The sequence below is a fragment of the Lutjanus erythropterus genome, chromosome 13, assembly GCF_056507025.1.
Source record: "Lutjanus erythropterus isolate fLutEry1 chromosome 13, fLutEry1.hap2, whole genome shotgun sequence".
Lineage (NCBI taxonomy): Eukaryota > Metazoa > Chordata > Actinopteri > Lutjaniformes > Lutjanidae > Lutjanus > Lutjanus erythropterus.
In genome coordinates, this window is record NC_139329.1 from 15,305,327 (window position 1) to 15,327,671 (window position 22,345).

At 39.9% G+C, this 22,345-nt stretch overlaps 1 protein-coding gene across 1 annotated transcript; it reads right to left on the reverse strand.

Moving 5' to 3' along the window:
* Positions 1-1,398: 1,398 nt before the first annotated feature.
* On the reverse strand, positions 1,399-18,456 carry cd44b (CD44 molecule (IN blood group) b). Its single transcript, XM_084733803.1, has 8 exons — positions 18,037-18,456; positions 7,791-7,956; positions 7,069-7,211; positions 6,896-6,958; positions 4,273-4,701; positions 3,334-3,417; positions 2,398-2,476; positions 1,399-2,190 (listed from the first exon to the last, which is right to left on the reverse strand). Exons 1-8 carry the CDS (start codon positions 18,101-18,103, stop codon positions 1,977-1,979), a joined length of 1,245 nt encoding a protein of 414 aa, XP_084589929.1. The 5' UTR covers positions 18,104-18,456; the 3' UTR covers positions 1,399-1,976.
* Positions 18,457-22,345: the final 3,889 nt, after the last annotated feature.

A 22,345-nucleotide genomic window follows, 5' to 3' on the forward strand; every position in this document is an offset into this window, starting at 1 on the left:
CCTTTCTACCAAACAACAAAAAAGCACTGGGAGCTATTGCTAAGGCATTTCCAAAACATATACTTTATATACAGAGACCAAGAAAAAGGGAATCAAAGCTGCATAAATTAAGGTAGTGACATCCCCAGTTTTCTTGAAAATGGAAAAACCAAACTCCAGTCCACAGGCAATGTCTGAAATATACACAAGGTTACAACAATAAGCGAATAAAACAGAGAAATGAAACACATAAAAATTGTCGTTTTGCTCAAAATTAGCTTTTTCTATCTGCAAGTATCTCAAGTAAAATAACCCAGTCCTCACCAATTATTTATCATTTCCCATTTATAGATTGAAAGACCCTACAATTTAAAATCCACCAATTGTACAAAAAAAGGGACTAATTTGTTATCTTCACAAACAAGACCTTCCCCCTCCCTTTAAAGCCCATGTCCATCCAGCCCTATTCCCCATATTCAAAGGGCGGCCATTTTCCTCTGACATATCATTCAGGTTGGGAGGCTCAAATGTCACTGTTATAGGTTAGAAGTCCTATAAATGAATGGACTCTGACAAATCATTATCATTTCATCGCTTTCTGATTCGTCAGCAACTTAAAAGGGTAAATGGATAGCAAAACTCTGGAGGGAAATCTGACCTTATTTCAAGCTTTTGTGTTGGATGTATTCTGTTTTAAAATTACACAGACATATAAGCAAAATTTCAAATAACATTACTCACTTAAATAGAATATTTTTTGGTTGATGAAGAAACAGCAGGGCAGCTAGCTAATGTTACATTTAAGCTTCATTACTCCAAGTATGTTTTGCTCCCAGGCTTAAATAAATGGGTCCAAGATGTGGGTTGATTTTTCATAATTAATTTACGTCTTACCTATACATAACTAGTCTGACTCATTTGATGCACTCTGCTGGTATAAACCTGTCACTGGCCGAGTTGTTTCAGTCAGCATCACAGCATCTGCTAGCTATGTTTTCAAAGTCTGTGGGAAACATCAACAACCTCCAAGATAGCAACTTACATGCTGACAAATGGCATATTATTATCTGGGATGCTAATGGAACAAATGTAAACAAGCTAACAGCTGTTAGCTTTTCTTTTGCAGTAATGTAGTTAATTTAATGCCAGAGCTCGCCTCTCGACGTGCAAATTTAACGCCAAATGAAGTTGCCCCCCAGCACTATTTTGCAGGGGCTTCCTGGGCTTAGTGCAGCCCATTAAAATAATCAGAGGTTTAGAGAAACACAATAAAGCAGGGCAGCAAAATATGTATGCATGCAGCCAGCACTTTCTCCATCACTGAGCACTTTGGAGAGAGGTGTGGCTATGCAAGACTAGCTTTGAAGTGGCAGAATGCTAACATTTGCTACAACCGCTAATAGGTCATTAAAAATGTTGTTTCAACTTGAAACAAGGGTCAATGAACCTCAGGATTTTCACAATGTTTTTACTTGTTGATTAATTGGGAACCATTGAATATATGATAAGGTAAATATATTGATAACAATATGTTTATATGACTTGCATCCTGGAACACGGCAGTACGACATTTGAGCTTTCCACCCAAAGCATGGTGTCAGAGGAAAATGGCCACCGTGTGAATATGGTGAATCATTAACAAAGCATACAACCCACAAACACAAAGAACTGACACAAAACACATTCACACACCCTGCTATGCACCAAGGCATGATTCGCCACCAGGCATTCAGTCCTAACTAACCTGGCATACTGCACGAAGAAAATGCTGCACGTTCGTTTGAAAGACCGAGAGGCTTTGTACCTCAGAGAAACAATCTTTCTAAATAACACACATACACCTTTACTCAGTGTCCATTCAGTGCTGGCCACCAAAGCATGTTTTTACCCCCAGTGTTTGGAGCCCTACCCCCCACCCATCCAATCTCCTCGCCATCTCCTCTCTCCATCCCTCCCATCCTCGCCTACTCCTTCCTCCCTGCCTCTACACTCCTCTCTCACGCCAGCTGTTCTTTATCTGGCGACTCCTCTAGCGTGATGACGGTGAACTCCTCTGTGTTGCCGTTCTCCTGGATCTTCTCCTTGTTCATGAGGGTCACCATTTCCTGCTCTCTCTCCTGGGCATGGGAGCTGGAGGCTGATGCTGCCGCCCCATTTCCCTCGCTTGCGTCTTTGGGCGTGATCATCAAGGTCTGTTGCTTGCCGCACCAGCTGCAAGAGCACATCCAGACACATTTATTTGGTATTGATTTTTCCTTTGTCCTCCCTCAGTCTGCAGCAAAATGTGAAAATTAGGAAAGTGACTATTGACTACTCTGCACAGTAAGACAGAGAGACGGGGGTAATATTTATGTCCAAAACAAGTTACATGACAGCTCCATTAGTGTAAGATGATAAACATAGCAATCAAAGTCATACCTGTTTCTTTTGCTAACAGCTGCACACACAAGGAGAATAGCAGCGACTGCCACAATCACTCCAATGATTACCAGCCAGTCTGGAGGGAGAAATAACAAACCATGAGTCAACATTATTAAAGCTGAGTCCGTAAGAAATAAAAATATCTGTCAATGAAGACAGCATCCAAATAAAGTGCACTTTTCCCAGCATGGTCTTATTTGCAATGTGTATCGCAAAAAATCATACAGGAATTTAGTGGAATCAACAAATCTTTTTTTATTGACTAGATGTAAATAGACAAGTTTGATTTATTTATTTAGAACTCCTAAACATGAGTTCTTGAATTCTGTTGACTTGAAATGATGAGCTGAATGATTGTACTGTACAGACTTCCCAGCATGGATCGTTTGTTAAATTTTTTTAAAGTTTGAAAAAAAAAAATAAAAACACTTGTGTGTCTCTAATGTGCTTAAAGATAAGTAACGGTTGCTTGTTTTCACAGTAACAAAAACACTGTAAAACATGATGAAGGTCAGTATTGAATTCAGTCCCTGCCCTCTCACACTTAAGATTTAATAAGTTCACTGGGAGCAATTTCACTTATTGTCTTTGTACCAACGCTGGAACAAAGTAGCTCCAACAGGAGCAGCTGTAAGTTTTTTTTGTCTGAAAGAAAGAACCAACTTTTCAAACTGTTAAAAATGTAAAAGGCAACCAAATTCTATTGTAATATTCATCAGTGTGAGTCAAGAGTTGTTGGTTCAACTTAATATCTGAAGGGCATTTAACACGTTTTCTCAAGTACAGCTGAATTAAGTTAATTTGACCAGAAAAGCTTGTTTTGAATCAGTACAGAACAACCTCAACTTGTCAGATCCAGTCAGTTAAAACTGTTTTCACAGCGTATGGACTTCAGGGTGTTCGAGGTATATGTGAAGTAACATGATTGCCTACTTGTTGAACCCTTGCTCTCCTGTGGATCAGTCTCAGGTACAACAGGACCCAGGACTGATTCCTTGCCATTAGCTGGTTGTGGCGCTGAATGTGAATAAAACAAAATATAAACATTAAAATCAACTCAGATACAGGTCATTTAACTTAGAAATACCCAGAAACATTACAGTTGTAATTTTTAGTCTTGCAAAATTCTATTTATTGTTTATTTTTTGTTTTTAGTTATTGTCTGTGGTGATTCAATTTTGCCATGTGAAGCACTTCAGGCTAAATGTATATATGAAAAGTGCTGTATAAATAAAGTTGACTTGAGCTGGAAAAGGTTTTTCACTGGAAATTAAATCATGCATTTTCATCTCTTTGTGAAGCTGTAGTCTTTTTGGCACCAGATACTCCAAGATGCATAATAAAGAAAGCTGCTTTTGTGAACATATTTGTACAGCAAACAGGACTTAGAAACATTTTTATGCCTTCAGTGCACACTTTTATGTGTGTGTTGAATATGCTGAGCCTGGCTGTTAGGGACTAAGACACAAAATCACTGAGGCTGTTTTGTAACAAATCTGCTCCACCGCTCAAACCAACACAAGGGGGCGTCATGTGTTCTTTAAGTTATTCGGTCCTCCCCAAACCTGTTGCATCTGATGTCAGTGTAACAATGTCTCCATGCATTTTAAATATAAATGAACTCAAACATCACCATTTTCTGTGACTGCTATTTTAGATATACAGAGGGTGGCCCAAATAAGAGGAATCTTGCAGTATATTGCACACAGAGAGATGCTTTCTGTTGCCCGACTATTATCCAGAATTGCATTACTTTGTCATGTGTTGTTATCTTACCAAAATTTTGAATACTTTAATGAGCTGCAATCATATGCATATGGCAGTTCATATAGCAGTTCTGCACTGATTGATTTTTGCTTGTGTTTTCCTCACCCACTGTGCTGGCTTCATCCCCTTCAGGCTGTGATGTCTTGGGCCGTCGCTCATTTTCAGTGTTTTCAGTGGTCGCTTGTGCTTCCTCTGAATCTCCGACAGGGGCCGTTGGAAGGACTCCATCCTCCTCAGGAAGGGGTGGCATCATCCCAGAACCAGTGGGCTGCTCGAACTCTACAGGAAGTGAAGTGGTCTCCACACTGCTGGTCTCACTGCCTCCAAAGTGGTTTTCATCCACAGTTGGACCCTCCGTGGAAGACTCTGGCTCGTCTGGAGTCTGTTCCGGGTGGATTGTTGTGGCTGATATCACCTCCACAAGAGAATCTCCCCCAGGGACTACCGTGGGGTCCCCCCCCTCACCATCACCCTGAGGCTGTGTTTTTGTAGTTGTTTCTTCCTGCTTCTCTGGTTGAGTTGGGACATCTCGGTCTGTAGAGGACATGTTGAATAGAGAGGGTATATGCATGGTTACAGTCACGCATAACTTCTGATTTGTTTTTTTTTAGAACAACACTAACCATTTCTCAGTAACATCACAATATCTATCTGGAGATCATTTCACAGTGTTGTAAAGCCCAATTATATCCTCTTCTGGGATATAAAACGTTTTTTTAAAACATTTCCCCTTTCAGCTCACTTTTCAGCATTTTTAAAAGGCTTTCAAAATATGTCATTTTAAGCAATGTCATAGGGGACTGATATCAAGGTAAATAATTACTTAATAATAATGACCTAGAAATAAAAAAAAAATGCGTAATGGTGCATCAATAGGGAATAGTGCAAAGAGTCGACAATATGAAAATACTTATGCAAAACATCAACAATACAAGTAACAGTCATTCACTTAGCCCAACAATAATAATATCCAACATCACGACCCTAAGATATGACAAAATACATTTGTGGAAACAAGTGAAGGAATAGATAAATAAAGCAAATAAATCATGCTTAGCTTTAGATACATGAATAAACTGCCTTGTTCCTTTGATGCAACAAGAGTTTATGAGTCAAGCTCAACCAATCACAACTCATGTATGTCTTATTGTGCAAATAAACAGTTCCTTCCTGTTTGCATTTGTTAGTTTAACATTTCTTTTAAAAAATGATGGGACAAAATTGGCCATTTCAAAAAGTAGTGGGCACATGTCTCCAGTGTCCACAGTGTAAATGACAACTTTGGCTATTTACATACATGGTTGACAGTATAATCACAGAGACATTAAAATGGGAGGCTGCAGGTTATATTTAAATATACTATATGAAATAACTCTTATCCAACTCAGCCCATAAAGCTTTATTCTCTCTATTTTTATCATTAAAAATCTTTGATTTTGTTATTTTTATTAAAGGGCCATTGTATGGCATCTAGCAGTAATCTCTGAAATTGCAAAGTTGTTGTCACATCCTCCCCTTTTGTGTGTGTCTGGTTGCAAAACTGTGAAAGGCTGTATCTAGAGTCAGTTCTCATTTTCAGGCTATTATATGATAATAAAAGCATACTTCTGACTATTATATTCCATTCACTCCATATTCTGCCAATAATAAATATTACACACTGGACCTTTGAGTTTCATTTTAACTGATAGAGCATCTTTTTGTAAAAGCAGGACTTCTTAGGATAATACACAGCTTAAAAACCTGACATCAGGCCATGTAAACTGTTCACAGTACTAATGTATGGTCTTGCCTGTGCAGTTTTTTTTTTTTCTTTTTTAAAGGTACCCATGTGTTAGGAGAATCTGATCTCTCATCAGGACTTGAGGTCATGAAAAGTAACCTTACCCAGATGTCTTCTTGTTCAGGCAAAGACGATCTGGGCCAAGTGTATATGTCCCACCCCATGTACCATAGCTAGGAGCTGAGAGGACGTTGACTATAGAGATGAGATCATTTGGTAACTAGACCAGGTATTGTCCAAGAGGTTTCATTTTGCGTCCTCTGCTTACAGATGCTTAATATAATCATTCAGAGGAGTTGCAGATTCTGCAATAGGGGGTTGAATTTTCTAAATGTATTAATTTCATAATTCAGTTTCATAATTTGGTAATTCTGCAACTTTAAATTCAAGACAATTTTTTAGTAGGTCTAATAATTAAGAACTAGATTACAGTGCTTTTATTATTTTTTTTAGCTTTGGTTTCAGTTTAGTGTATATTAGTGTTGAAACTTTAGCTATATGGTGACAAATAGGTAGTACATGCACTACTAAATGGGCATGCTAAAAGCAGCAAAAGTGCCCTCTTGGATGCCCCTATGGAAGATAAAACATAAATGTCAGTCACCCAGCATCCAAGACAACATGCCAAAGTGCCCTCTAGGATGCCCTTACAATGGAGACAATATGGAAAAGTGCCATCTACAGTGCCCTTCCACTGAAGAACATATGATAAAGGACCCTCTAAAGTGCTCTTCCAGTCAAAAAAATATGGTAAAATGCCCTCTAGCGTGGCCCATTATCCAGGATAACACATGACAATGTGCCATTCAAGTGGAGAAAACAAAGCGCGTCACAACTCTCAGCACGCTGGTGACCCACTGGATATAGTTGAGGCCCTTTTTTTGCCCCTCAGACAACCTGAGTCCACCCCTGGCTATATGTGGTGCGTGGGCATATTGTTCTTACCTGGTTCATCTGAGGAGAATCCATTCAATGAAAAGGCATTCGTACAGTTCTTCTCAGGGCCATCTAGCACATGGGGGACACAGAAAATAGATGTTACCAAAAAGAGAAACAAACAAACTCACACTTGAGTAATTTGAACTTTTGACCACACCGATAATGTATAATATAACCACCTTGTTCATCAAAACACAAGGCATCAAATCCTTCTTCAGCTTTTACATGTGAATTAATGATGAACCCAGTCATGTTCTTTGCACACTTTTCATGCTGGGTCTGTCTGAGGATGGCAGTGCTCACATTGTTGATCCAGCCGTACCTGAATGGACACAAGAATATTATTATTACTAAAAATAATGTTTTGACACAATTTGCAGCAAATTCTGAGACATTTGTTGATACAGAATGCACTCTGTCTGCAAGTAACCAGGCTGAAACACATTACATCACAACCGCTCAGAGAAGTAGATACAAATGCAGTTGAGGAACAGTCGTGGTGGTTTCCTTTACTGGGAATTTACAGTATTTTACCACATGATCTGTATGGGTGTTGTAAACTGGAAGACACTCTTCCTCTTTTCTTGATTTGATTAAGGGCAGTGATGGTGACTGAAGCAAATGCATTTAAAGCTGAAGTTCACGTGGAATTTTATCTGACTATGAGCATTTCCTGTGACATTTCAGCACTGAAAAACAAAAAGGTGAATTGTTGAAAGATGAGAGGGTCCAAATGGAAAGAGAATTTGGCGTCCATAAATGTTGTATGATATGTCATACAGTTTAAAAATGCACATTTTTATTTAACAAGTATTAAAATCAGTTATTTACTAAAGCTTTCGCTAAATAAAGTATTTTTCACAACACACAAATATTATAAAACAAATGTTTGTGGTTTCACCTGCATGTTTGCATGTCTTTAGCGTAGGCCGCCTCGACTTGCTCTGAACTTGCCATGGTGCTCGCCAGCTGCTCACACACCTTTTGAGCCATGTCAAAGCTCAGGGAGTGACGGCTCACTCCCTCAACCAGAAATACTCCGGCATAGCTGCAGCTACGAGAATTCACTGTAGGGAAAAAGATGTAGAAAATAGAGGATCAGGTATCTTACAGGGTTCATCACCAGTTACACACAGTGTTTGGATGTGAGAGAGGCCTGCAGGTTACGGAGTCTTAACTTTGCTTATGTTTTTTTTTTTTTTTACTATTGCGTAAAAGGATCAGCGTGTAGGATTTAGTGGCATCTGACAGCAATTGCAACCAACTCCCTTCACCCTCCCCTTCCAAGCGTGTAGGAGAAACTATGGTGGCCACGAAACTTGCTCAGAATGTGGCGGTTCAACATGGTGGACTCTGTGGAAGAGGACCCACACCTTTTGTAGATTTAAAATGCTTGTTCTAAGGTAACAAAAACACAACAATTCTTATTTTCTGGTAATTATACAATAATGACAGCAGAACTATGAATATTATATTCCATTTATGCATGCTGAATCTTACACAAAGTCCAAATTATTTCAGCAGGGATATCATAGTGCAGCCAAAGGACTGAAATTAAGGAAGTAAATTAATACAGGGACAGGGACACAATATTTAATGAGAAAATGTTCCAGTCACTCAAGAACAAATTTAGTAACTCAGTGACAATGTTTTTTCATTAATTACATTTAATTAATTATTCATGTCTTCAAACTCAAAACCATCTTTACAACACAGAGATAGTGAGGTAGAGCATGGGTTTAAGACCCATGTTGCTTTTGAAATAATACACCACTGTAAGGATCAAGATGCTATGGTTTGCATAATAGGAATTTATTATTTGGTTTTATATATATGACACAGAGTGGAATCACTATGAGAGAATTAACACACAGGAAGAGGATTCATTGAACAACTGTACTTGTTGTTGATATTTTCTTTAACATTGTAGGAATCTGCAGCGTTTTGTTGCTTTCTTTGTGCCCTCTTTTTCACACAGCTATGTCAGTGTCAGTGTCAGTTAGTCATTTCCATGAGAAACAGTGATGGTGCACAGGAGTGCCTTCACAACCATAAAGTGCGTTGTGTTTTGCGTCACTATTCAAGTGTGAATCATGAGCTGACTGGTTTGTTTTCTCTGCGAGAAAAGAAATATCATGAGACAGGCAGCATCTACAGTGTTTAGCCTCAGGAAGAGTCTATTTTGTTCTAAACAGAGTGTAAACAAGTGTATACATAACACTTAGAGAAGAAAGAAGGATAGACGAAGGTACACATACACATACAGAAACACACATACACTATGCCGTATGCTTTTGTTGCCTGGCAAATAAATACATGATTTTTGCTACATTTTTCACCACATTAATTGACTTTTCTCTCAGAATGACAGAGGTTTGTTCCAGCTGGCAAAATTTGTTCTCAAAACCTTCTGTAATCATTTGTTTTTGGTTCTGGGAAAGCTGATTGGATGTTCCTGTGTAACATTTCCCAGATGTTGAAACAGAAAGTCTAAAACTTATCCCAAAGATTTCACCCACACAATCCCTAGAGGTTTTTCCTACTTAAAATAACAATCCCACCTAAAAAAAACATAACTGATATGTTTCCAGAATGTTTTGGGAAGGTAAGTTAAATGTTCCAAGAAGGTACTTGAATATGTCCCCTAAACCCTCCCTTGATGTCAAGTGTGCTGGCTTATGCACTCAACGAGGCTATGCTATAGCTAACTGCTGGATGCACAGGAAGGGTTGGCTGAAATTTGTTTGTAACCCACAAGACCTCTGGACCAAACAGCAGTTTGCCTTAACAACGCCACAAAAGAAAAATCTTCCAAACAAGGAGTAGATGGAGAGGATCAGAATGTTGTAGGGATTACCAAAAAAAAAAACTGTAAGGAACACTGTGGAAATGTTGTGGGAATGTTATGGGAACATTATGTGTTAGCTGGGAGCTCTCATTCAGTTAAACTGGCTCTTTAGTATTCCTCACTAGAAGGTGGAACCCACTGTAATTAGAATTCAGAAAAGCCTTCAATAGCCAATATTAACTCAAAACTACAAAAGGATCCTCAGATTTTATGGGCTTTAGATGGTAATCCCCAAAACCTGCTCGTTGTGAAAGTAAAATCAATCACTTCAGATCAATGAAAGTTTGTTCAGTAAAATCTGGCCACTGGTAAACATTTTGTCTCGTCTGTGATTCTCGGCGTATTTGCTTAAGTTTCAGGGAAATGACTCCCTCATCGAAGTGAAAACAAAAATGCAAACAAGGCCTAGCAAATGAGCAGATGAAAAGGCAGCATGAGTATGAGTACACATGGAGATCACTTCTAAATTCAAATAGCCACACGCCCAATACAAAAAGAATGAAATAGTTTGAATTGGCAAGAAATAGATATCTGGGGGAGTTTCCTGAAATGAGCAGGTGATCATTTGCATTCAGAATGAAACAGAAAGAGAGACACCACCCGGGAACACAGCCCACACTCTGAATATTTATCCATGACATTATCTCCATAGTGATCTTTGCAAGGTCCCCAATCCCACATAATAATGGAAATAAAGCTTACACTGAAATATTGAAAGCAATTTTGTAAAGATCTAATTTCCACTGTGTGAAATAATATTAAATTCATATCAACTTTGTGCACCCTGAAAATCTGATCAGGAAACTCATCCTGATACTTAGTGTCGCAAAACTCACAAAATAAAAATTTCAGTGCGGTAAAGACACTCCTCTGAATTTCAGAACCAATATTGTTTAAAGGCGAGAATGATTTGCAAAAGAGAAGGCAAAGAAGGATGCTTCACCACAAACACAGATGCCACATGAAAACAAAGTGAAATCTGCACTGTGCATGCACAGAGGAAACTAAAATCTCACTCATATCTGTTTGTTGCTTGTTTGAAATCTGCTACCATGGTGACAGATGCACGGGTTGTGAAAGATGTCTAAGTCACTCCGCAGCAACACCAGACTTGCACAGGAAAAGATGACACATTACACTGTTATTTGTGACGGCTGAGCTTCGCCGAGTGAAGCCTGGCAAATAAACAAAAATCTAACCTGCAGTCACAAGGGCTACCCATTTTAGACCAAAAAAGTAACTATCCTGCCAGTTTATTTCAGTGAAAAACTTCCACTGACTGGAATTCTCTTGGAGGACCAGTACACAGCACAACTAAAGCCAGCAGCTGTACTGTTTCAAAGACATGTGTTGAAAGTACTCCACAAAACTTACCCTTGAAATACTGCCCCTTCTGTTCTCTCACCTGGATGATGTTGCTCACAGTTTCAGCAGAACATACAACTTAAAAGTTGGGATAAGATGAAGTTAGAAAAAGGAATCATCCTGAGGCACTAAATTAAAAAGACTTTAGAAACATCTAAAAACCTGCTTCCTCGCAATACTAGACTTGACAACAGCCCACTTCACAACAGGCCAATGAAGAACATTAAGCTTTGTGAACCTTTATTAAGAATGCTTCAGAGAGAAATTAAATCAAGTTTAGAATCATTTTGGCAGTGGTTTGGGTTGTTGTTGGTATTTTATCATACAGTATGTGGACACAGAGTCAGTAGATGATTTGAGGAAGGATGACGGGGGATCCCTCTTTGTTAACCTGCCATGTCCCCTCTCCATAAATGGGGTAAAGGCTTTCTTTAGTTGAATCATTTTAGTCTAGTCTGCCTGACTCATAGATCCTTCATCTGACTGAGTGTTGAGCTAAGTTAAAGCCTATGGCTCCGACCATGGCTCTGAAATATCCGTAGCTTGACTGTGTTGTGTACTGATGAATCAATGGTGCTGTCCATGGTACTGATGTACGAGACAGATTTATAATTGTGCCTTTTTCTCTCAGTCCCACCCTTCTGTCCGTTTTGGATCTAGTGGTGGATGAACAGGATGAACCAGGTTACTTAAAAGAACCAGTTTTCTCTCACTCGCATGCTCCTATTGGACCATTCCCACAGTTAAAAAATGAACAAATCCCCCACTGCACATTTTAATCACAAGGGTGAATTGCAGTGTGTGGCAACCAAGACAAGATGACCAAGATGACTATAAGACATAGAAAAGACGATTTCTTGATGTTTCCATCAGTGTATACTTCACATCAGATGTAACAAGTCGAAACAGACAATAGAAATAGACTCGAGTGAGCAGAAAAGATGAGGTTCAGTTAGTTTTGTACTGAAACAGCTGGTAGAAATGCCCTCCAGAGGCCTACTTTTTCTACTTTTATACTTTGAGTAAATTTCAGAGCCTGTACAGTATTTTTTCACTTTTACTTGAGTAAACAAGTTGCATTAGTACTTCTCTAAGTATCTGTACTTATACTTGACTAAATGCAAATGCTTGTCTATATAGGAAACTCAGAAGATAGACAAGCATGAAGCTTGACAGATCACATGAACTTACTGAGAGTTTCGGATGTGTTGACTTCATGGTCCTATGAACAACTGACTTACTGAAGCACAGCAATACATTTGAAATATCCTAAATTGGGGTTTTTATTGCATTCCTTGTCACATATATTGCATACATCCTGTATTCCTTTTCCTGGCCACACATGAATTTAAATAGATGAAACTGATTTAATTAACTACTTGGCCAAGCACAGGTATATTGGTCTATATCTGTATCCGTATTTATTGATTGTTATTTGTCATTTTTTATCCATGTTTATCGCTTTTCTGAGGAGAAAACTGTCTTCTAAAAGATTAGATATGCTAAAAATGTCCCCTCATTTTTCCACTGGCCATTATGAGTAAACAGAGCAGCAGCAGAAAGTTGAGTTCTCTACAGTTAGTAGCACTTGGGCAACAAGAGTAGGTGCCAACACTTGTTTTGTAAGGCAGTTGTTTATCTTCTTTGCTTCCCTTTTACTTACGCACACACAGAGCTAAAAGAGCCTCACCACGCTGCCACATGGCACAGTGTCCCTGAAAGTAAAGGGCCCTGGCCTTGCAAACCTGCCCGGAAAGATCAAAGGGAGCACAGCTCACCGTCAGAGAGCTGAAAAGGAGGCTGACATGAATCTGAGGGGTAATCATTAGTATGCAGAGGGGACACTCATGAGTGTCTTTATACAGTTGAGAAGCCGGCTATGCCAAGACACTGACTCTCCCAAAGGCTCCATTGTCACCTAATAGAGTTGAAACCAAGGAGACTGCCTGTACAGAATCCGAGAGAAAGGGAGCTTTAACGCAGCGTCTTGCCAAAACCTCCAGCTGCTCGAGAAGTAATAGACAAGCCCGACTCTCCACTCCCACTTCACTTTCTCTTCCCCCCTGCTATCTCCTTTTCTCTTGTTTTCTCTCATTACCCTGTGTTTGTCTTTTCTATGCCAGCAATAAAGTACAAATTACCTCCTGCATGCAGGTGCGCAAACACACAGGCAGATCACACACACAAACACAATTTTAAGTCATAACCTTTGTAGAGTCATGACACAGCATGGAGCACAGCAAGAGAGCCAGTATGTTCAGGATCTTGATGTCAAGATTACAGTAATAACACACACAATGGCTTATTTTTAATCTTTCATCTGCATTCCTCTCCTTCCTCTTGTCTTTCTCAGACACTTGACTGAAACGTTCTCACTGAAGTTTTCACATAACATCATGTGTGCTGGAATCCTGTGCTTGAACAAGGAATCTACTGTATGCATTACTGCTGTAACATCCATTTAGCCACATGTTATCAGCTGGCTCAGAGTGAGACCTTGTTACCATCACAACCACAATGCTCCAGTGTCCTGCATTATCACACTTGAGTGAAGTTGCCCCGTCAGCAGGCCATGTCTTATCCTCCGCTAGTCACAGGTCCACTGGGCCAGTGGGACAGGTGAAACATGAGATCTGGTGCAAATATGTGGGCACACGCACATTCACAAGAATACCTGAAGGTCACAGGAAGGACTCTCACTATCTGCTGTGCCGCTTCCTTTCACACCTTCTGTCTCCCTACACCTCCACCCATTACATGCCTACATTTTTGAAAGCAGTCTAGCTTTCTTTCAAAAAAAGGCAAGGGCTTTTTTTCCCTCCCCTTTTGCCTTTTAATAACCGTTAGCCTTAAAGCTTTCCTCTAAATTAAAAAGAAGGTTTCAATGAATCCAAGTAGATGATCTGTGATAAGATACTTGACCTCCAACATTCTTTCAGCATTCAGATTCGAAGATAAAGGAGACTTTAGTGGGAATGACACACATTCTTCGCTCTGCAGGAGTCTGTTTTTGTTAGTAGGCTGCTATTAACTGTCAGACAGTGAGATGATTTATCAAAAAAAAAAAAAAGTCATCATGCTGTGCACATATTGTCATGAATATCTCCTCTTGTTGTTCTTTATGCGAAGTTGTTTTGTTTTTTGTGTTTGTTTTGTTTAGCAGGAGGGGTTGCAGGAGATGGGGGTGGTGTCTTAATCACCTTTTTTGCTGAGAACTGGGAGGTGGTAAAAGGTAAGGTAACAGGTCACAATAACTCCAGGCTCCAGGCCACTGAAATGTACAGTTTGGTCTTGAAAAAGACACTGAACACACTGGGCAACAATATTATTTTTTTTCCCAGGAGGGCAAAGTCATCACCAACCCTACTCTGCCTCTTATTGGCTAGTAGTTGTTGCCTGCGTTGGTTGTATATAACATAATTAGGTTTAGGCATGAGGAGTGACTGGGTGGTGTTAGGCTAAGAATATCAGAGTAAGCAAATCAGAGGTAGAGTAGGGTAGGTCATGATTTTGGGGCAGATACTAACTTTGCCCTTTGGCTATGGTATCAGTAGCCCTAATGTGAAATAGCCGTTGTTCAGTGCCAAATAAACTTCATTTTTTTCAAAATAAATCTGCATATCTTAGAGTGGCCTTTTAATTTCAATCAGTCCAAGGTACACCTGTGCAGCAATCATGCTGTTTAATCACAGTCTCTACATGCCAAAACTGTCAGGTGGATGGATTATCTTGGCAAAGGAGTTGTGCTCACTAACATGGCATAGAAAAAGCCTTTGGAGATGTTTTATATCAGCTCACGAAAAATATGAGCAAAACAAAGCTGTTTATATATATATTTTAGTATAATTTAGCCTGTAGTGTATCTTGTTTGCAAAACTGTGGTAAAAGAAACCTTCTTCTTTTGTCCCAACATGCACATTTCAGTGCCTTTGTGCAATTAAGCATAGATCCAGTATAATCTGCTGTTATGCCCAATGATACAGTGAGTTAGGAAATCAGTGCCTCATGCAGGAGGATGTGTGTACATTACAGAGCTCTTTCTGAGCAGTTTTCTCAAGGACACAAAGACTTTAGTGTACATGAGAAGGGAAAGTAGACAGGGAGGGAGTGAGGGTTTTTTAAAGTAATAAGAAGGTTTAAAAGCACATAAAAAAGAGATGTAACCAGTTCAATCAGTGTCAAAGGCACTGGGTAAAGAAGATAAAATTAAAAGAGGAGAGGGGTTAAACAAGATATTGGTACACTGCTTCAGGGTGGTTGATTCACAGAGGAGGGTATGTTAGTAGAGAAGGCAAACACGTGTCTGAGAGTCTCAGGTAGCAGGAGATGGTACTCAGACCCTGTAGAGGCACAAGCCCTCTTTGTCAGGGCCCAGTCCCAGTCCCCGGGCCCCTGCCCACCCTTCACCTTGAAACATAACACGGGCGCATGCAGGAGGGTTCGTTACGCCAAGGAGACAAATACAGCCACATTAACAGGAAGTCCAACGGTCAGGTTGGCCCGAGCGCTTGCATTACTAATCCTCCGCACAGAGTAAGCAGAAGTCAGAATTATGGCCACTCTGTTAACTGCTGTAAGTGGACAATCTGCAGTTGCTATATCTGTATAGGAAATTCAAAAGATAGATAAGAGCAAAGCTTACAGATCAGATAAACTTAGTGAGAGTTTTGGATGGGTTCAAGGCACTGCATGTTTTCATTCTGATCATCAGATCATCACTTTAGTGTTCAAGACAAGGAATTCTGAAGGTCTCACAAGATAATACACTTTATGGTCCCATGATCAACTGACTTACTTTAGCGCAGCAATACATTTGAAATTTCCTAAATTGTTTTTTTTTTTGTTGCATTCTCTGTCACACATATTGTGACATATTGTAAGTCTTGTCTCAATGTGAATTTAAATAGGTGAAACGAATTTAATCAACTACTGAAATAAAAACTAAAGCCAGACAGATATATTATTTGGCCAATATTATCAGCTTGATGTTGGCCTAGCACATGTAAAATAGTCTATATCTGTATCTGTATTTGTTGTGTAATATCTACGTTTTCTTTTTTAACATACTGCAGATGTTTTGTTGTTTTTAGCTTTATAGGCAGAATTTTGTATGTATATGATTGTTTTTCTTAATTCAAGTTGTTCTATTTCTGTTTTTTTTTTTTTTATAATGAAAATATAATATAATCTATAATTATTATAAACACAAGCAAAAGTGCCCCGATGTCATTTTGGACTTCATGAATAAAGATTATCAGCTGATATATCAGTAATGTTTTTTTGTTTTTTTTTACTTCCTAATACATACAATACCAGTATGCTAAACAATACTCAATACCTCTTTCAATACCACAGCAAAAAAAAAAGAAGTCCTTTTTAACCATAACAACCTGCACACGGTGTTTGGTGCAGAAAAAGTCACTGAACACTGTCTGGTTTTGCTGCAAGCCAAATTTCAGGCAGGACAGACTGAACAGAACTGAGGTCTTAAATGAATGCTGAGATCTTTTTTTTTAATAGTTTCAGTACTTTTGATACAGTGAAATATTAGTATCACATGGTTTTTAATCATATGGGATTGAAAAAATAAAATATTTTTGATACTTTTGACAGCGGCATCGGCTCCAAAATTCCAGCATCAATGACCAATATCAGACTATATACAAAACCTAATTTTAATGTTGAGCATTTTCAGTCAGCACTCATGAATTCCTTGTTTTCCAGGATCATATAATTATAGATGCTCAGAGATAATATTGGTGGGCACACAGACAACATAAAAACTCCATAAATCTAGTCTTGGTTAACTGGCCTGGCCACAGGTCCATGAGTCCTGCTTTAATGATGTCCCTCAGGCAAAACCCAGCCACGGGTTTAAGGTTCAAAGACAACGTCTGGACCAGGACGAGCTATAACCACCACAGGACACTTCTCGCCAGACACCAATTACTCTCAACACTTTAGGATAGAGATACATGTGCAAACACACACACATGGAAGCTCACAACTCCTTAGTACACAAGGAGCCTTGAGGGGGCAAACACATGTTGAAGCCCCTTCCCTTTTCCCACATATAGTGTACACACAAGCTGTCTGGGTTGTCTCGTATTTGCCTTTAAATACTGGTCAAATTTACAGCTGGATGCTGGTTGTTCTTTGGCGCAGTGCCAGAGGGAGTCTTTGTGAACAACCCCACTACCACCTCCTCTGGGGAAAGAGCCAGACGAACCCAGACCTGTTTGATTCAGTACCAACTTCACCTCCAGAGATATATCGCTCCAAGCAACAAATCCAATCAAAAACCTGATGCAGAAAGCACATGTGAGAAAGAGACAAAGAGAAAAGAGGGAGACATTGAGAGGGTGGGGGAGCGGGGGGTACTAGAGCGATTGCTGAACATCCTTTGTGTCAAGTGAATAAAGCATTAAGCGTGCCATTGCACAGCAAAAAAACAAAAAAGAAAAGATCCTGCTTCTACCTGAAAAGACAGAAAGCTACACTGATCATCCAAAGCCCTGATAAATAAGGTTCACTTCCCAGCGTGTGAGACAGAGAGTGAGCAAGAGCGTCTGTCTCCTTTGTGTCTATCAGGAGTCTCAGACTGCCAGACGTAAGCTTGTCTGTGCTGGTGTAGCACGCTCTCTTGCTGGCATCCACTCATCCATTCTACAAGCAGCAGCAGCAGCAGCAGCAGCAGCAGAGCACAGCCTCTTTCTTTCTTTCTTTCTTTCTTTCTTTCTTTCACTCTCTTCTCTTTACATGAATGCTCACTCACATTCTCAACAGGGCTCAAGAGGGTGAAAAAAAACAATATTCTCTGGTCCTAAAATCTGGCAACAAAGGAGAGTTGCCAGCCAGGCATGTTATAGAATAAGGTAAAAAAAAAATCCCAAAACAAAGAGCCATCCGCCGGGCGAAGGCACAGTCCCCTCACCTTGAAGTTGTTGCGACCTGGAGGAGGCCAGTAATCCAAAGGTGACCCCCAAGAGAAGCGTCCACATCCTGGGCAAAGCGTCAGACGATGGCTAGGGTGAGTAGCAGGGAGTAAAGGTGTGTAACAGTTCTCCTGTGGTCCTGTCTTCCCTCTGCCAGGAGTGACGGGTGGTTTGTGTGTGTGTGAGTGAGTGTGTGTGTGTGTGTGAGTGAATGAGTGAGAGAGCAGTAAAAAAAAAAAAAAGAAGAGAAGAAGAAACCTGTCACTGTGGAGGGAGTTGCTGTGAGTGTCTGGTCGCTGACTCAGACTTTGCCCTAACTTTTCTATTCTCTTCTCGAAAGACACAGAGGCTAGTGGCACACATGCAGAAGGGGAAGAGTGGTTCATGTGAGCACACACCCTTCTGCCTCTCCCACACTTGCCCCACCTCCCCTCCCGCCCCACCTCACTCACACAGTCTCTCTTTTCCTCTCTCTTGCTCTTTCTCTCCTCTCTTCCTGCCTGTACACAGTTTGTAATGGATAAGAAGAAGGTGATCTTTCTGTCTGTCTGGCTGCTTATCCTCGTTTCCCTCCCTCCCCGTCTCCCACTCTCCCTCCCCTCCTTCTTCCTCTTTTCATGTTCCTGACAGCAACAGTTTCTGAGAGCCCATCTGGTCTTTTGTTCAGTCCTCACTCCATTTTCAATTCATCCGATTTTCTTGTCTTCGCTCCCTTGCGCTCTCTCTGTCATTCTGTCTTGCTGTATGTCTCAGTGTGATCCTGTGCCGCCAACTGAAAGAGGTCGCATCCATCTCAGGGAGACGCTCCTCATCTTCAAGTTTCTTATAGATCCAAAACATTGATTGGAAACTCTGAAATGTTGCACACATAACTCTGTGTCTAATATCTGTTTTTACTTGCACTGATTGCACTGACAAAGGATGCAAAGGCACCAGCAAAAAGCAACTTACTCAATTCTCTGCCTACTGTACATAGGAATGTCAAAAAACATGGTCATGAAAATCAGTTCCAGTTACGCTTCGAGCTAAGGAGCCCCCTAATATAGAACCATGCTCGATGCTATCTGCAACACTTCCATATTTTCCACTTCCATCATGAGAAACTCCATTCTAACCTCGAGTTTAACATTTCAGTTCACCATGTGATGGATGGAGTCATCTCAGGTTTCTGGAATCTCCCTGGTGACAACAACGTACCTCTTGCTGTTTGCATATATTGTGTAATGTCCCAAATAAACAACTGTGATAAGAAAGCATGATTGGTCTTTCATTCTGTGACTTCCTTACCAACAAACCACAAAGACAATCTAATGGTAAATTTGTAGTCATGGGGACAGCACTTCAACTGACCCTTCAGTTGAGCACATTCACTCAAACAGCTCATGGCATTTAAATCACAGGATTTTCAGCTTAGATAGCCTTCGTCAGGGTGGAACAAACAGGGATATTTGGGGTAAAGGGTAAAACAAACACAGATAACCCGTAGAAACAAGAAAAAACATATGCTTCTCAATCACGCTTCAGCTGGGAAACACAGGAAGTGTAAACAAACAAGGCTAGTCTACAGCTGTGCTAGTGAGTACGTATGGCTGCACTTTTGCACAGTTGTTCCTTGAACTCTTTGCTGACAACATGCTGAAAATAACAAAACTAACATGCTGGTCCCACCACGTTCACCATGTCCGTTTTGTGGCTTAGGTTGCTTGCTACTTTGCAAAGTAAAGTTGAGGCAGATGGAAATTAGTTTTTCAAGTATGTAGTTATAAAGTAGAGATCATTTGCACGCATGCCACAGATTGGTCAGTAACTCCAATGCATGGAAGAACTGGGATATAAACAACAGGATTGATTTAATTGCCTAATATTTAATTCAAGCAGATTTTAGAATGTATAAAGCACAGAAAAGCTTTGGAAAACATGTGGAAGCTGCTAAAATCTACAGAGAAGGACTTGTTCAGCAGAAAATGGTGTGGTGAAGATCTATTCAAGCTGGCTCCATTGTCTAGGAATGACCCAACATAAACTACTGTTTGTTTGCCAAGCCCATACACAACTGAAGACCTTAAATTTGACAAAGATTTGAAATTGTACAACCAGATGGCATGTAGATGGGTGGGAGAGGCACTGTATCAGCTCATCAGTGACATATTGTGAGAGTCAAGGAAGGTGATGAAGTGATCTTTACATTTTGGAAATGTAGATATTTAAGATTTTGGGGGATTTGCCTATCTGTCATAAACATAAATCATCTCTCTTAAAACAATTTATTAAAGAGGTCAATTAATGAAAAAGCAGAGTTGACCAAAACTGACCATTTTGAGCTACAATAATCAGGAGCAGTTGTAAGTTCAGTTGCACTGTTTATGTTGCGTACTTACAAGACAGCTAATGGACAAACTGACCTGATGATGGCACTAAATTAAGACTAAAAACAGAAGTATTAGCCATGTGGTGGGGAAGTCAAGAGATTACTAATGTCATCATGATTAATTTTCTGGGAACCATGAATGCGAGCAAAAGCTGTTGGGAAATTTCAGTCTGGGCAAAAAGACTGACATTGCCATCCCTAGAGCCACGGTGCTAACATGGCTAAAAATACCAGAATACACCTGAACACAAAGACTGAAATAGGACTGAGTGGAAGTCACTGTAGAACAATGCTGGAGACTTGGAGAACAATGTACTCCCAGTGGATCATTAGAACAAACTCCTCGACTTCCCTTAGCCTTTACTGACCTCCGGTTTGGGGCCAACCACTGATAACAGCAATAGGCTAAGTGGTTTCACAAGTGATTATGAATAACACACATTTATGACATTTGGGTAAATGTTTAATTAGAGAAATGTTGGTTTTAGTTTGGAGACCATATCACGAATGAATGATTTCACACTGCTTGCCATGATTTCACACAGACACCTATATGTTTTTCTGTACACCGAGGTCACACCCACCCATGTTTTCACTCAAAGTTTAAAAATAAAACTGAGTGTTAGAATGATTCACACCTCATGCCCTACAGATGCAACACACCACTTCCTGTTTTAGCTATTGCCATAGTGACACTTGTTTATGCGTATCTGAGGCAATAACAGCAAAGAAACAAGCATATTTGTAAAACCATGTAAGGTTGTTTTTGGTGCTTTGTTTTTTTTCATGTAAGACATTAAAATTTCCCCTGTGTATGACACCTGCTACACATACAACTTTTGCCTCACCCTTTCCTGTTGTTAATCCATTTTATTCGATATGTCTGATTAAAAGTAAGATATTGTCCAATCTAATAATAATAACTGACAAAGTGAAATTGAAATCCAGATAGATAAGATAATGAAAGAAAGACACAAATTGACAGAGAGACCCTGAAGACAAATGAGCGCCCAGCCTGAGTTCCTCATTTCCCTCTCGGAACAATGTATGTCCTAGTTTCTCTCTCTAGAAAAATAACATTGACACAAACTGCAAAGACAATCCAGTCCTTTAATGAGTAGTTTGGTCAATATGTAACATTTGCTGTGTTTGATAAATCTCTTGTCAAACAACTGAACACAGACTGTCCCATGTAGGCAAGTATTTCAGTTTGGTCAACACTTGAGCACAATGGAATGCACAAAATGCTCAATCACTGCAAGTGTATAGACGTTAAAGAAACTTTTTAACCTGAGTTGAACTAAAAAGCTTTTGTGAACATGAACTTGACCTAATGGCCCATATTTCTGCTTTATGTGTGAAGTGGTTTGTAAAGAAGATGTAAAAAAGACAAGGATACAGCCTATTTGTAGCCAGACTAGCCTGATAATAACCAGTAAACTGAGTCTCCAGGGTTATTATATGGCTAGCTTTGCTGTATGACATAACAGCAGCACAAAAAAAGAAAAACACCGGTGGTGAACAGCTGTATACTGGGCATGACTTAACCCTAAATTAAACATTAGACTGCTGAGTCAGCCAATAGAAAGTTCCATGATGGTTACTCAGTGAGGACACACACATACGCTCTCGTCAAACGCCCTTGTGGTTGGGAATCCTTGTGGTAATGGCTGACTAATGGCAACTCCTCAGCATTCCTGTCAGGCAACGTGCCTTTTTCCCTCCGACCAGCGCAGTCACTGGAATGCGGCTAGAAGAGTCTGTAAGATGTCCATATACGTACAGAGCAGCGAGATGAAATCCACCATTCAGTCTAAACATCAGCATTTGTCCAGATGTGGTGTAATGATGAGAACTGCAGGGTGTACAGCTAGTGGTGTGTAAATATCAGATAGTGGCAAAGACCATTACATTTTCACACATCTTAATCTGATCCACAT